The 16,370-nt window shown below is 37.8% G+C and overlaps 2 protein-coding genes across 2 annotated transcripts; one reads left to right on the top strand and one right to left on the bottom strand.

The window, feature by feature from the left end:
- The first annotated feature begins 401 nt into the window (after positions 1 to 401).
- Positions 402 to 5,632, top strand: LOC126813291 (zinc finger protein OZF). The gene is made up of 2 exons (XM_050539141.2): positions 402 to 680; positions 2,143 to 5,632. The coding sequence occupies exons 1-2, from the start codon at positions 678 to 680 to the stop codon at positions 3,355 to 3,357; spliced, it is 1,218 nt and encodes a 405-aa protein (XP_050395098.1). The 5' UTR covers positions 402 to 677; the 3' UTR covers positions 3,358 to 5,632.
- A 5,104-nt stretch (positions 5,633 to 10,736) lies between these two features.
- LOC126812351 (oocyte zinc finger protein XlCOF6.1) lies at positions 10,737 to 13,684 on the bottom strand. The gene is made up of 2 exons (XM_050538748.2): positions 13,370 to 13,684; positions 10,737 to 12,834 (listed from the first exon to the last, which is right to left on the bottom strand). The coding sequence occupies exons 1-2, from the start codon at positions 13,400 to 13,402 to the stop codon at positions 11,554 to 11,556; spliced, it is 1,314 nt and encodes a 437-aa protein (XP_050394705.1). The 5' UTR covers positions 13,403 to 13,684; the 3' UTR covers positions 10,737 to 11,553.
- Between the last annotated feature and the right edge of the window lie 2,686 nt (positions 13,685 to 16,370).

Genomic DNA, 16,370 nt, shown 5'->3' with positions numbered 1-16,370 from the left:
ATACTAATTACATATTGTAACATGCCCAAGTGTTTATAGTACCCCGCCCCAGGAATATAATATACAGATTCTTTACGGGTCATTCATCCAAAGGACTCAAAACTTCAGCAACTGCAGAAGATTAACAAAAGTCCATACAATCCTGCGCCCTTCAAAATAATATACTTAAATGCTCCTCAAAGCAAATATTTTGAAATTCTAGTTATTAGGAGTGTTCATCTTTTGTCTGCTTGGTTCGCCCAGCAGTGACGGTTAATATAATTGGCCGAGATTCACTGCCTGGCCAGTCTGTTCGTGGAGCCGAACAATAATAATGTGGCCTACTAGACGGTGTAAATGTGAATTATTCGGGTTGAATAGATCTACTGGTCAAATCAAGATACAGCCTAAGTGAGACTAGACAGGAAATGCTTTAGCAAAGTCAAAGATATTTTTGTTGTTCCTCTTTTGGTTGAGATTCTTGTTTGGCCTTATTTATATGATTTTGATGTAAAGAATGTCTAGATATCGGGAACAGATACATCAAATGCTAACTGTAGTTTGTTGGGTAGAAATTGAAGAAAGTCAAAACTGACGGCCTTTTTTGTGCTCAGAGTTTCAGCCAGTGGCAGTGACAGCCTACATTATCTACCGTCCATTGGTACAAACCCCTTCCTCGTGAATAAATATACACAAAAATGGTGAGATTTCTTCTCTTTTGTATTTATTTATTTATTAGCAGCAATGTCTCCAAGGTAGGCCTATCCTACTAGTTACTTCAAGGAGCTAAATCACTAACATTTGGGACCTAGAAATTGACAAAAGTGGGTCGCAACGCATATAATACTGTAATATGAATGTATATAAACTGATTTACATTCAATGGTTTCCGTTTTTACTCCAATTTCAAATCAGTTATGTTCGGCAAAATAAGCCAGCAGTCTCAATCGAGTGCAAATTTCTAGCGTCTGTTTATTCCAGTCTACATACGCCGTTTGATTTGGTGTAATGTGTCTAGCCTCGTCTCTCGAGTCTCTTGTTACAACTGGGGCTGAAGCGCATTATGGTACACGATTCGTGTACCAATGGTAAAATGTTTATTTTGTCTTACATATTGGATATCAAAAGCCCATCTTTTCCCGGTAAGATTACAACATCAATGTTGATTTAATTTGACAAATAAATCGTGTTTTCAATGTTGAAGATTTTGGATGATATTGAGTTAGAGACTTAGCTACTTTAAGTAACACTCAGTGTCTGATCGGACTAGCCTCTCATGGTTACTGCCTGTCCCTATAACTATACAAATGTAATATGAAACAAATGCTTTACACCACCTCGGTTCAAAGGCTATTTTGGAATCCTTACCACCTATTTTTCACCGTGATTCTTCATTGTTCACAATCATTTCTCTATTTTCAAGTAGAATTTTGTGATTCAAAAACACAAACAAATTCATTTCAATTGGTCTGTCATTGATTAAGTGTAAAAATGAATAATCAATTTAACTGAAATTTTCAGCATATTCTATTTACATTATCTATTTTTAACAATTATAGCAAAAACTGCCAACACTTTACCTAATCACCCATAATTCCCATTTAATACATAATTGAAGTACATGTATAGCAAAAATTTGTTGCAGGAAACTAATGAATTGGAAATGAAAAATGAACATTAAACCCCATTTCTCTTTCTCTGGGGGGGGGGGGGGGGTGTGGATGGCCGAATGGTTAGCACGTGTGCGCTGTATCATAAGGTCTGTCACTGAATCAACTGGCATGGTTTTGATTCCCTGGTTGTACGTGACAAGGAGTAGGGTCACCTGTCCAACATCGTGGGTTTTCTCCGGGTCCTCCAGATTCCTCCCACTGCTAAAGACCCCTACGCGCAAGCGAATTATTGAAATAAAAATCGAACCATATGTCAGTCCCAAAATGACCTAGTTTGTGTAGAGTGGACATTAAACCCCTCCCTCTCTCTCTCTCTCTCTCTGTCTTCCAACCTCCTGGGTTTTCTCCGGTCCCCCCTTGTTAAAGACCCATATATGTGCATGCAATACAGGAAATGACAAATTAACCTAGTTTGTGTCAAGTGGACATTAAACCCCATTTCTCTATCTGTTTAAAGGAAATCAATATAATTTTACAAATTTTATTACAGGAAACAACTGATGTAAACAGTGTTGATCAGTGTACTTTGTGTGGTAAAACCTTTCAACAATCCGATGAATTTGAAAACCACAAAAAAGGGCATCTGAAAGAAGAGAAAACTGAAGATGAATATGGTCCAATACAATTAGAGACAAAGCATAGGGATGAAACTGAAGTAACGAAATCGGACGCTGATTGTAAAAGGTCTGTTAAAGAAGACGAGTCAACAGAAAACACGGACGAAAGAAATAAAGTCGCGGAGACGAACTTGCTTCCGACGTCTTCAATAAAAACTTTTGAATGTGATGTTTGTGGTAAATCATTTAATAAAAGTAGTAAGTTGGCAGCCCATGCTTCTGTTCATTCTGGTGATAAGCCTTTTAGTTGTGGTGTGTGTGCTAAAGCTTTCAGTAAACAGAATAACCTTCAAAAACACATGCGGATTCATACGGGCGACAAACCATATAAGTGTGATGTTTGTGGTAAAGCATTTATCGATGTTCATAATCTACGCAAGCATAATATAGTTCACACGGGGGAGAAACCCTTTCAATGCGGCGTTTGTCAGAAAACTTTTAACGAAAAGGGCAACTTAATGACCCACATGAGAATACACACAGGGCACAGACCCCATAAATGTGAAATTTGCGATAGATCGTTCACGGATCGGGGTAATTTACAGAGACACACAAGAACGCATACAGGTGAGAAGCCGTATCAGTGCGATTTCTGCGGGAAGTCGTTTGCTCAGAGCAACGAACTTAATACCCATACTAGAACCCACACGGGAGTTAAACCATTTTCATGCACCATTTGTAGTCGATCGTTCAGCGAGAATTGTAGTTTAAGGTCCCATTTGAGAATTCACACCGGTGAAAGACCCTATGAATGTGAAATATGTGCCAAGACCTTTATTGACAAACGAAATCTACAGAGACACAAAAGAACCCACACGGGTGAAAAACCCTATAAATGTGATGTTTGTAACAGATCATTTAACGACAAGGGAAATCAACTGAGGCATATCCGAACTCATACTGGCGAGAAACGCCATAAATGTGATGTTTGCGGTAAATCTTTCACGGAAAAGAGTAATCAGCTTAGACACTTCAGAACCCATACGGGTGAAAAACCATTTAACTGTGGATTCTGTAGTAAATCATTTACAAGGAATGAATATTTACAGGATCACATCAGAACTCATCATGATGAAAAAACATCATAGTAGGTTATAGTAGCGAGATGAAATGAAATGGGGTTTAACGTCCACTCAACACAAAGTATGTCATCTTGGGACTAACACATGGTTCACATCAGAACTCATCATGATGAAAAAACATCATAGTAGGTTATAGTAGCGAGATGAAATGAAATGGGGTTTAACGTCCACTCAACACAAAGTATGTCATCTTGGGACTAACACATGGTTCACATCAGAACTCATCATGATGAAAAAACATCATAGTAGGTTATAGTAGCGAGATGAAATGAAATGGGGTTTAACGTCCACTCAACACAAAGTATGTCATCTTGGGACTAACACAAAACTCATCATGATGAAAAAACATCATAGTAGGTTATAGTAGCGCGATGAAATGAAATGGGGTTTAACGTCCACTCAACACAAAGTATGTCATCTTGGGACTAACACATGGTTCAATATTTATTTCAATAATTCGCTTGCGCCTAGGGGTCTCGAGCACTGGGAGGAAACCAGAGGACCCAGAGAAAACCCACAAGATTGGACAGGCAACCCTACTCCTTGTCATGTACAACCGGGAATTTATAGTAGTGAAATGAAATGACTGGGCTAATGAAGATGGACATATGATTGGCTATACAGTGTGCTATGAGGAAAATTGTGTCCATGAATACTTGCAGGATCACATCAGAAGTTCAGAACTCATCATGACAAAAAAACATGAAATGTGGTTTAAAGGAGCTAAGTCGCTAATATTTAGGACCTAGAAATTGACACAAATGGGTTGCAACACATATAATAATGTAATATGAATGTATATAAACTGATTTACATTAAATCATTTCTGTTTTACTGTAATTTCTAATCAGTTATATTCAGCGAAATACGTCAGTCTTGAGCGAATGGCAATCTCTAGCGTCTTGTTATTCCATTCTACACCGATAGCATTTATTGCGCATGCTCTCCAGATAAGAATATGACGTCACCATTTGACATGACTTGTGGAATATACCTAGCCTCGTTTTTCGAGTCCCTTGTTATAAATGACGCTGAAAAGCATTATGGTATACGATTTGTGTACCAATGCTAAAATGTTTATTTTGTCTTGAATATTGGATATCTGAAGCCCATATTTTTCCGGTACGATCACAACATCAATGTGGATTTAAATTGACAAATAATTCGTGTTTTCAATGTTGAAGAATTTGGATGATATTGTTTTAGAGACTTAGCTACTTTAACGTCCTATTGTTCTGCTCTGACACTCCGACTGGCGGCTAATGAAGATGGACATATGCCATACAGTGTGCAATGAGGGAAATTGTGTCCATGAATACTTGCAGGATCACATCAGAACTCATCGTGACGAAAGAACATTATATTAGTTTATAATAGTGATTAGTTTATAATGGGGTTTAACTTCCTACTGTTCTGCTCCAACCTAGGTTATGAAGACGGGCATACACCATACAGTGTGCTATGATGGAAATTTTGCCCTGAAATCGGCGTTAAGACCTACTCTTAGATAGAGAGAGAGAGAGAGAAATGGGGTTTAACGTCCACTCGACACAACCAGGTCATTTCGGGACTAACATATGGTTTAATTTTATTTCAATAATTCGCTTGCGCGTAGAGGTCTTTAGCAGTGGGAGGAAACCGGAGTGCCCGGAGGAAACCCACGAGGTTGAGAAGGCGCCCCTATCTCCATGCCACATACGCTCACACCAGGTACTCTTAGATAATGCATCATCAATTAGATGATATGAAATGGGGTTTAATGTCTTAATGTTTTGCTCCTATACTGGGCTAATGAAGACAGACTTCAATTAGAAATTAAATAATAGTAATGATTTTAATGACTGGAGTGAATATCCAGAATTTTAGATTACATGTAACTATATTTTTGTGATTTTATGGTTTAGGAGTTATGGTTTATGTTTGACATATTGTTTAGATAAAATGAAATGGGGTTCAACGTCCTTACTTTTCTGCACCGACTGGGCTAATGAACGACATTTTGCCCAGACAGCAGCACTCCAGACTACTCTTATTTTGAATTCTGTCTGGGATTCTTTTGTGTACACAAGACCTTGGTTTTTGTCACATCCGAACGATTAGATATTGTTTCTCAACTTCATTGTTAGGCCTGCACCATTGACAAGGGGGGGAAACCACGCTGAAAAATCCTGAGGAACTTTCTCGGTCAACACTGGGAGCGAACCCAAAACCTCTTACTCACTGAGTCACCACGGCTCCCAGGAACGTTGTCGTCTTGATTAGGTGTATATTAGAGCAATAAACCATGTATAATGTTAGTTTAGTTTCTCTAGATTTTTAGTCATCCTGTCAATGACATAAATATGGAGAAAGAGAAAGGGAGAGAGAGAGAGAGAGAAATGAAATGAAATGAAATGAAATGAAATGAAATGGGGTTTAACATCCTACTGTTCTGCTCCGAACTGGGCTAATGAAGACGTGCATACGTCACACAGTGTGTTTTGAGGGAAATTTTGCCCAGACAGCGGCACTGCAGCCTACTCTTACATCGAATTCCAATTGTCAAGGGATCTTTTACGTGCACACCAATGTGTACACGGGACCTTGGTTTTTGCGTCTCATCCAAACGACTAGACAGCTGTTCTTGTCAGGCCCTCCGTCCTGCATCTCTGACAAGGGAGAACCGCACCGGAAAGTCCGGACGAACTTTCTCGGCCAATGCAGGGATCGAACACCCGACCTCCAGGCTAGCGAGCCAGCGTCTTACCCTCTTAATCATAGTGACTCTCCAGAGGAGAGAAAGGAGAGGAGAGAGAGAGATAGTGTTTAACCTCCACTGGACACAAACTAGGTCATTTTGGGACTAACATATGGTTCTATTTTATTTCAATAATTTGCTTGGTTTCGATTCCCCGGTTGTACGTGATAAAGGAGTAGGGTCGCCTGTCCAACCTCGTGGGTTTTCTACCAATGGTAAAGACCCCTACACGCTAGTGAATTATTGACGTAAAATTGAACCATATGTATTTTTTGTTAGTCCCGAAATGACCTAGTTTCTCTCTCTCAAGGACTGGCTGGGATTCGTACCTTGATTGAAGTTTTAAACTTATGTTCTAATACCCCCCCAAAAAATGTTCAATATTTCTTTTATTTAGTCACCTAGAATATATCTCGAAATGCACCAAATCAAATCTATTTTTCGCAATATTCTTGACCCTAAACTTTTCATAATTCAGCCCCCTTTCCAATGTTTGAAGTTAATCCGACCCTGGTCGTTGAGAGAGCAAAATAACACTGTTTCTTTAGTATGAACCTAACCTGCATGACAGGAAATCTTCAAAAAGGACACCAGTCCAAACAGGTGTCATATTAACTTGGATGCAGAATGGTTGAAATAATTTGCTAATTATAATGTAAAAAAATCCCAGTTTCTTACACCTTAAAAACAAAAACACACAAATAATTATTTTCTTCATAGTGTTTAACGTCCGCAGACTAGTTGTCTTTTTTTCATTTTTATTATCTTAGCACACATGCGCGGGTCTTTCCTGTGGGAGGAAACCGGAGTACCCGGAGTAAACCCACGATGTTGAGAATGCGACCTTATCTCCAAGTCACATACGCTCACTCCAGGGATCGAAACCACAACCGCAAGCCAGAGGTGACCGGCCAGCTAGAGGTGGAAGCGTGACACTCTAGACCACTAAACTATCCCAACCCCCATACCCAAAGAATACGGCTGGCCCGGCATAACACGGGTATAGCCACGAACAGGAAGTTGTATGACTCTGAAACCGGGAAAGGTAGTCCAACGTCACCTAGCCTTTGTTATTCCCCGATCCGAGCTACCCCTATTCACCAAATGTCAGCCTCGGGACAGCCCCAGTGTAGCTACCAACCCTGAACAAACAGACAGACAACAGTCACAAATATTAGTATGGATTTAACACGGGGGTAGAACAGCAGTACATAACAATAGATCTCTAAGTGCAGGAATAGCCAAAATTCTTTAAAAACAAAAAAAAACCAGCCGAACAATACATGTATAGTATATTACTTTATTTACAATGAAATCTATGATCAACATAGACCTACAACACTGAGAGAGAGAGAAGAGAGAGAGAGAGAAATGGGGTTTAAGTCCACTCGACACAAACTAGGTCATTTCGGGACTAACATATGGTTTTTAATTTTATTTCAATAATTCGCTTGCACGTAGGGGTCTTTAGCAGTGGGAGGAAACCGGAGGACCCGGAGTAAACCCATGAGGTTGGACATGCAACCCTACTCCTTGTCACGTACAAACGGGGATTCGAAACCACGCCAGTCGATTCAATGACAGACTGTATGATACAGCGCGCGCACGCTAACCATTCAGCCATCGAACCCCCCACGTACAACACTCGATAATATCTCAAGTTTCCTGTAAATATATTTTAGGTATTTTACAAACATTTTAAAAACACTTTAAGTCTCCTTTTTCAGAAAACATTAAATTTTCTACTACTTACTTTTCCAGAACACATTAAATTTCAAGACTTTATCTATTATTGTAACAATGGTAGCAATGACAACCGAGACCACACTGTTTTTTAAACATGTTGCTCCTATACTGGGCTAATGAAGACGGGCAGCGGCACTACTGCCTACACTTATATCGAATTCTGTTCTGCACCACTGACAAGGGGAAACCCATGTCAGAAAATCTGGATGAACTTTCTCGGCCAATGCAGGGATCGAACACCCGACCTCCAGGCAAGCGAGCCAGCGTCTTAACCAACTAGCCACCGTGGCTCCCCCAGTGTAGGACAAGATATAAAATATATCTATTTATTTTATGATCAGTAGTGGAATACCGCGTTTTATCAGTGAAATAAAAGTGTTATTCCACTGGCTAGCAGTAGTCCATGTTGTTTTTACCTAAAATGATTGTAAAATCATAAAATAAATAGAACATTTGTCGTTTTAGAGTGAATAACATATTTTATTTCATCTCTAAGCAAGAAAACGTTTATATTTTCACTCATACTACGCATTCGTGAAAATATAAGTTTTCTTGCTTCTCGATGAAATAAAATATGTTATTCACTCTAAAACGACAAATATCCTCTATATCATGGTAAAAGAACTGACTAGTCTTATTTTCATTTTGTGCAAAGTTTTCCTTGAATATATTGCACTAAAATAGCTGTAAGCCAATCATAAAATATAATGGAGAAATTTCATTTTATACCTTGGGTACTACACAACCAGGATGGGACAAGACATGACATATTAAGGGGGTAATATCAATTATATCATGGTTATAGGACTTTGACTAGTCTTATTCTCACTTTTTACAAAGTTTTACTTAAGTTTATTGCACTTTTAATACCTTGGGTACTACACACAACTAGTGTGCGACAGGCCATGGAATATCAAAAGGGTAATATCAATACAACCTCATGGTTATAGAGCTTTGACTAGTCTTATTCTCCATATTAGTATATTAATAATATCTACTAGCAGCGCCATGGTCAGGAATCTGTGCAGGGTTGGCGGGTGTCCAAGGTGGTGACAATATCAAGTTTGTCATGATATCTGGGGAATTGTCAGAGAATTTTATAAAATCAGAAGCTCTATGACATTATTTCTGCTCGTTTAGATGCATACAAGCAGCAGGGGGGTTCGGAAAATCTGGACACGTGCCTTACAGATTTGTCAGTGATATGACTAGGATGGAAATATCTATTCAAATCCATGTGACTGAGTTCAACAATATCTCATATTTAAAGAGACAATAACACTCTTGCTGGCTTGAAAGCTCCAGAAAATAAATAATATCTCTATCTAAGTACTAGATGTTTAAGTGTCCTACCTGTTGTCCAGAGGGTTCGAAAATATTTTTAAATCGAAGTTTCATTTGAAAAGGTTTACGTTAGACATCTTAAACCATTATGTTGAATTTTTCAAAATTTTTAAATAAGGTGTGTTAAGATGAAATTTGTATCATCAATTAATTGAAATATTGTAAAATAGTACAATTTGTTGACCAGAATAAAGATTGGGACATATAATTCAGTTACAACAATAGTGGTATTGAGCCTTTAATGCCATTAATTTCATAACTAATTACAATACACCATAACAATTCTAGTATACATTTGTACCATAACAATTCTAGTATACCATAACAATTCTATGTATACAATAACAATTCTAGTGTACAATAATAATTCTATTATATATATACAAAAGCAATTCTAATCAACATTGATATAATTACAAAGAAAATTTTTTCGAAGGGAACAGATTAAAGCCAATGTAAATTGTGTAATTTTTGCCGGTTTTCATGGGCTATCTTTAAGAAGTAGATTCTTTTTGGATTTATTTTTACATTGTCATGAATGTACATATGTATCTCCTTTGTATAATAATAAATAATGGTTTAATCCATAAAGTGCACATATTAGACCATTTAACCACCCAATCCCCGAGCAAAAACATTTATTCTGTAACAACATACCAGGGGAATATCTAGGACCAATTTGGTTCTGTAAAACATATGGGCGCCCAAATTTATGGGCGCCCAAATTCTATGCTGACTGGGGTGTTGAATGGCCGAATGGTTAACGTGTGCACGCCTGATCACAAGGTCTGTCATTGAGTCAAGTGAAGTGGTTTCGATTCCTGGCTTGTACGTGAAAAGGAGTAGGGTCACCTGTCCAACCTCGTGGGTTTTTTTCTCTGGGTCCTCCGGTTTCCTTCCACTGTTAAAGAAGACCCTTACTCGCAAGCAAATTATTGAAATAAAATTAACCATGTGTTAGCCCTGTAAGGACCTAATTTGTGTGAGTGGACGTTAAACCTCTCTCTCTTTTTCAACACTTGCGTTTTGATAAGGGCCGTGTTGAATTGATTCCTTGTTTCTCCTGCCACCACTCTGGCAATCATGTGCGGTAGTGCGGTAAACACAACACAAAGTGGGTTTCAAAACACAAAGTGGTCTGGCATAATACCTATATAGTCTGAGGGTTGTGTACCATTTTTAATAATATTATAAATAATCTAGTTATATTATTGGTTAGAATAAAAACACAGATAATATTTAATTAAATAAATTTAATAACAAACTAAAATTTGGTAACAAGTGGCTTCTTTGTTTAACTTTTTAAAAAATGAAATAACCATATTTTGATATAAATTTTCCGTATTCTTGTGTTAAAATACAATGGAAACATTCCAGTTATAATTTGATTCGCTTGTTGAGTTATAGATGGTTTCGATAATATCATCGAACGTGAAAGTGCTGGGAATAACCACCAAAGTCGAGTCGAGATAAGTAAATTCGCGTACCGGTCGGTCTAATTTATTTATTGATGTTCAAGGAAATAATAGTGGTCCCGTTTGTTCGTTCGTTTGTTAAACTCCAGAAACGAGCGAACGGGGCCACTATTATTTCCTTGAACATCAATAAATTAGGCCGACCGGTACGCGAATTTACCTATGTCCCGGCATAGCTCACCATTTTGTAAGGCGTGCGTTATTTATTACACAAGATATGATTGGGTAATACTTGAATAATAATGACATGAGTTATAATTTTAGCCAATGAAAAAATTGATTATTCAGGTTCGCGGTTGAATATTAGCGATTGTCTTACAGTTTATAATATGCTTTCTCATTAGCCGAAATGACTGCTACACGCGCCATTTTGCGGAATTCATCCAATCATATACAGTGTAACTTATTCCATAGTATGCGGGCCCCTACATGTGTATTATCAACCGGATCCATTCACTTGATTTGATATTTGTTTATTCGGTGCAATGCCTATTTTCTGTCTTGTCCGCAGGTTTATCTTGTAGATTTTTGTTTTGCGTGTAGTGCGGCCCCCTGCACTTACTTATTTAGTTCGTAACGAGGAATAAACAACGAGAATTGACTTCTGATGTTTGGTAGAATTTTATTTAGATGTTATTAACGTAATTTTTTGAATATTTTTTTTTGTGTTAAAAACGTATAAGCGCACGATTTTCAGGGTCCTCGACCTAAGCGCGCGGGCGAGGAGAAACAAGGAATCAATTCAACACGGCCTAAATAAATTTTACCCCCCCCCCCTTCAAGTGTTGAAAGTTGGCCACAATCCTTGGCAAATTGTTACAACAACAGTTTTTGACACCATGAAAGGTAACATTTTTTACACGACAACCTTATTAATTATGAACCCATTTTACTCCATTTTCAACTTTTCACCAATACACTGTCAGGTCCCTTGGTGTGAGATTTACGATGTTTCGTCAAATAATTTTGCCGATTATACGATTTAGAACAGATGTCACATTTAAACATTTTCTTGGTCATGTGAACATTCATATGACTATATAAATTACTACTTCGAATAAAAGCCTTGTTACAAATCCCACAAATGAAATCTTTCGACATTGATCCGTCGTTATGGACACATTTCAGGTGGGCGTCGAGGTTGCTCTTTTGAGTAAACGATCGCAAACATATAGAACAACTGTACGGTTTCTCTCCCGAATGTCCGGCCTTTAAGTGTCGTGTTAGATGAGTGTTTCGTGTGAAGGATTTATCACAGATATTACAAGAAAACGGTTTTTCGCCGGAATGCGAGCGCATGTGCGTTTGTAGATTGCTTCCGGTATAAAAAGTGCTTTCACATAATTTACACTTAAATGGCCTTTCTCCCGTATGAAGTCTCATGTGTGATTTGAGATTGCTGCTTTGGTTAAAAGCCTTCGGACAAACCGAACATTGAAACGGTCGTTCACCCGTGTGGATCATCATGTGCTTCCTCAACACCGAACTCTCGCAAAAACTCTTATGACAGATTTCACACTCGACGCTGTTTCCACCGGTATGAGTCCGCATGTGGGCTTCTAGTTGGGATGGATATTTAAACTGCTTGTCACAAATCTCGCAAACATTCAACGACTTTTGTTTTTTATGAGTCCGTTGGTGAGCCTTCAGGTGAGAGATACACCTGTAGGACTCCTTACACACATCACATTCAAATGCTTTAGGAATAATATTTAAACTATTTTTAGTACAGAGCTTCAACATGTCGGATTTTTCGGTGTCAGTCGGCTCAATTTCTTTATGTGTTCTGCTGTGTTTTTCCAAGTCCTCAAATTGGAGAAAAAGTTTTTCACAAACACTACACTGGAGAATACTTTCTTTTTCATCTTTCTGGTGTAACTCTTCACAATGATTCTTTAGCTTGTGTTGTTCCAAATCCTCAATTTGTAGAAATCGTTTTTCACATACACAACATTGGAGAATACTTTCTTTGTCTTTCTGGTGAACCTCTTCACAATGATCCTCTAAATCAGAATCCGATTTAAATTTTTCGTCACATAATCTACACTGATGAAAGTTTTCGATTTCACCGATTTCCTCTTTGACATGAATTCTATTATGAATTTCTAGATCTCTGTACTCTCCAAACATTTCATCACAGATCACACATTGATGAAACACTTGAACATCTTCACAGGTTTCCTGTCAAAAGAAATTGCATTGTATAATACACAATAGACTGGGACCTCACTACATGTATATCACTCTGCAAACCTCAGCAGATTCCAATACCCTACATCTAGCCTCGGCTGTATGGCGCATTCTGCCATTGGTCTTTCTTTAGGCCTTAAATGTTATATACCGTAAACTATTAATTGGACATTTATTAACATGAAAAGACAAGACCATAATCGACTCTCTATGCTATCTTTATGTGTCCAATTTATGTGTGAAAGCAGTACATGCAATGACAATCAAGGCTACAGTGATTTTAAAATAAGGTTTTCTCGGCTTAGAGTGCAACAATTTGACTGAAATTTTCAGCATATTTCCTTTACATTATCTAGTTTTAATTATTATTGTGAGAACTGCCAGCTCTTTATCTAATCTTCCATAATATATCTTTATGTTTAATTGTACGTTACTTTTCTAAGAGTAGTCCTATTCATAAAATCTAACTCACCATATTCATAAAATCTAATTAACTCACCATATTCATAAAATCTAATTAACTCACCATATTCATAAAATCGATTTTATAAATAGTCATACAATTTACAGTCTTGGCCCGTTATTTTGAAGTCAAACCTAAACAACCTTCACAGGTGCATTAGAACAAAGCAAATAAAAAGGCTTTCGGCAGACGAACCACTCTAAATAAAATTGAAAGGGAAACAATGGCGAGAGCCGAGAATGTAATCCGTAGATGCATAAGTCAGTGTACAATTTAAACAATTAAAAGAAATGTCTTAAAGCAATACGGTAATCCATATAATGTAACCGATAAATTAATTTCCTTCAGATGCGCTCACCATCTTTTCTTTGACTGCAAATCCAAATGACGGCTGTATCTTAAATGTGGGTATGGACAAATCCAATCCGAGTAACTCATTCTGGTACAAGACTGCTTTGAATATTGAATACCGGCCACGAAAAATTCTTTCGTAACATAAGTATTGTTAGATCGAACCGCAATTGGTTTTACGAAATTTGGCATTCATGTTTGATGTGACTCCCATTTTTGTGCTATAGGTTTTAATCTTAAATACCTGACCCTAACCCTAACCCTAACCCTAATCCTAACCCTAATAGAAAGTAGGAAGTACCATGGGGACACGTACAGTACGGACGGCTAACCGCTAGTTTTTCGGTGTTAATGTGATGGAAATAGAAAAGGGAGTCGGATCAAACATGATCGCCCGAAATTTTTAATGGCAAAAGAATGAATGAATAAAATGGGATTTCACGTCCTACTTTTCTTTACCAATAGGGCTATTAAGAGAGAGAGAGAGAGAGAAGAGAGAGAGAGAGAGAAGAGAGAGAGTAACACATGGTTCAATTTATTTCAATAATTCGCTTGTACGTAGAGGTCTTTAGCAGTGAGAGGAAACCAGAGGAGCCGGTGAAAACCCACAAGGTTAGACAGGCGACCCTACTCCTTGTCACGTACACCCGGGGAATCGAAACCATGCCAGTTGACTCAATGACAGACGATATGATACGACGTCCACGTGCTATCCATTCGGCCATCCAACTTCCCGGGCTATTATGAAGACAGGCATGTATACGCCATGCAATATGATATAAGGGAAATATTATCCTGGCAGAAGCGATATACGTTCTACTCTTATTTCGAATTCCAACTGTCAAGGGTTTTACATGTACGCCAACGGGATGTTGGTTTAGTATGTAGCAGTCAGCTATCATGATTTGTGCAGTTCGAAGGATTCTACACGTTAGCCGAGCTCTGCGTAGTGATCGAAAAGCTTTGAAACGATCTTATTTGAATTTTTGTTTAAATAACATTCATTATTTTTGCGACAAGCTGAAGATAAGATAAGATAAGATAATATGTTTATTGCATCAAAACTTCCATGAAGGACAGCATGCATATATACACTTAATTAGACATAGTCATATACATTCAATCTATCTATCTATATATATATTTGTGACTGTCGTTTGTCTGTCTGTCTGTCTGTCTGTTCGGGGTTTGCACACTAGGTCTACATATTAAAATACAGATGTAACGTCATCCTTTGATGTTGGAGTCGGCCTACCATTATTTCAAATAATCGTACGGGCAATGTGCCAAGCGTAACTTGGTAAAATATTGAACTCGAGTGACGTATTTCATTGCAAAGCACGTGCAAGTGTCTGTATTTTAAGTTGTTTAATGGTCTTGAGCTTAAGACATTGCGTAATATATTGTAAAAACATTCGGGCCTCACGGCCCTCATGTTGTTACAATATATTACTTAATGTCTCGCTCTCGACCATTAAACCACACTTACATAGACAACTCAATACATTCATACAAACAGTATACTACATGTACAACTGTATATCAAATAGTAAGTGCAGGAGGACCCCACTACCTGAATGTAACGTCGGGTTTTGCAGGGGCGGATCCAGTGGTGGTGGTGGGGGGGGGGGGGCTCCCCTGCTCAGCTACATAAAAAAAATGTAAAACAACACTTTTGTGTCACGGTTCGTGTGCTTTATCCTTATCATCAGATGATGGGATGAGCATTCAAAGCGCAAGATAATGATATAGACATAGACATATGTGATATCACAGTTAATGCTGTGCATCAATGAAACTGAATCACAATGTTATCGTATTAATTCATAATAAAAATTGACGTCAAACGGAATGTTGGATTTCTGTCTTTAAAAAGCTCAGTGTGTGTGTATGCCTACGAAATTTGGAGACGATGGAGGCGTCACGCATTGATAACTGTCAAATTTCCTTAGCAGGAACCAGGCAAACCTCCTCCTGCAAAAATTCCCGGATCCACCCCTGGTTTTGTATTGTATGGTTATTATTTGCTTTTCTTTTATATTTTCTTTTTAGTCTTTAATATAGTAGTTTAAGTGTTAGCGACAAATTATTATCGCCATTATTGTTATTACAAATAATTGTAAATATTAAATCAAAATGAAATGAACTGAAATGGGATTTAACGTCTTACTGTTCTGCTCCGAATGGGCTAGTGAAGACGGGCATACGCCGTGCAGTATGCTATGAGGGAAATTTGGCCCGGACAGCAGCTCTACGACACTCTTATATCGAATTCCAACTGCCAAGGAATCTTTTACGTGCACGCCAATGTGAAGGCTACACGGGACCTCGTTTTTTCGTCCCATAGATAAAATTGTTTTTGAAAATGGGGCGAAAAAAACTAACTTTTGGCCCTTTTTATTTGCATACCTTTGACGTTCAGTTATTTTTTAAATATCCTTCAATAGAAAATCTCAAACATAATATTGCACAGTTTAAATTAGTAGGTTATCATCAATTTACCAACTTTAACTGATGATTTACCACAAAAAAGAAACACAGTTTTAAGAATTTTGGGAGTTGGAATAATTTCAATGACGTCATTTTAATTGTTTTCAATCACGTCCGCGTTACCAGTATATATAAGACCTAATTGCCTTAGTTATAATTTTTATTTTCATAAAACCATAGATCGCGTGAGTACATCTGAGCACATTTTTTTGTTTCTGTTTTA

This window comes from Patella vulgata, chromosome 1 (assembly GCF_932274485.2).
Source record: "Patella vulgata chromosome 1, xgPatVulg1.2, whole genome shotgun sequence".
Taxonomy (NCBI): domain Eukaryota; kingdom Metazoa; phylum Mollusca; class Gastropoda; family Patellidae; genus Patella; species Patella vulgata.
Note: the sequence above shows the minus strand (reverse complement) of the source record. Positions and strands in the feature narration are given on the sequence as shown.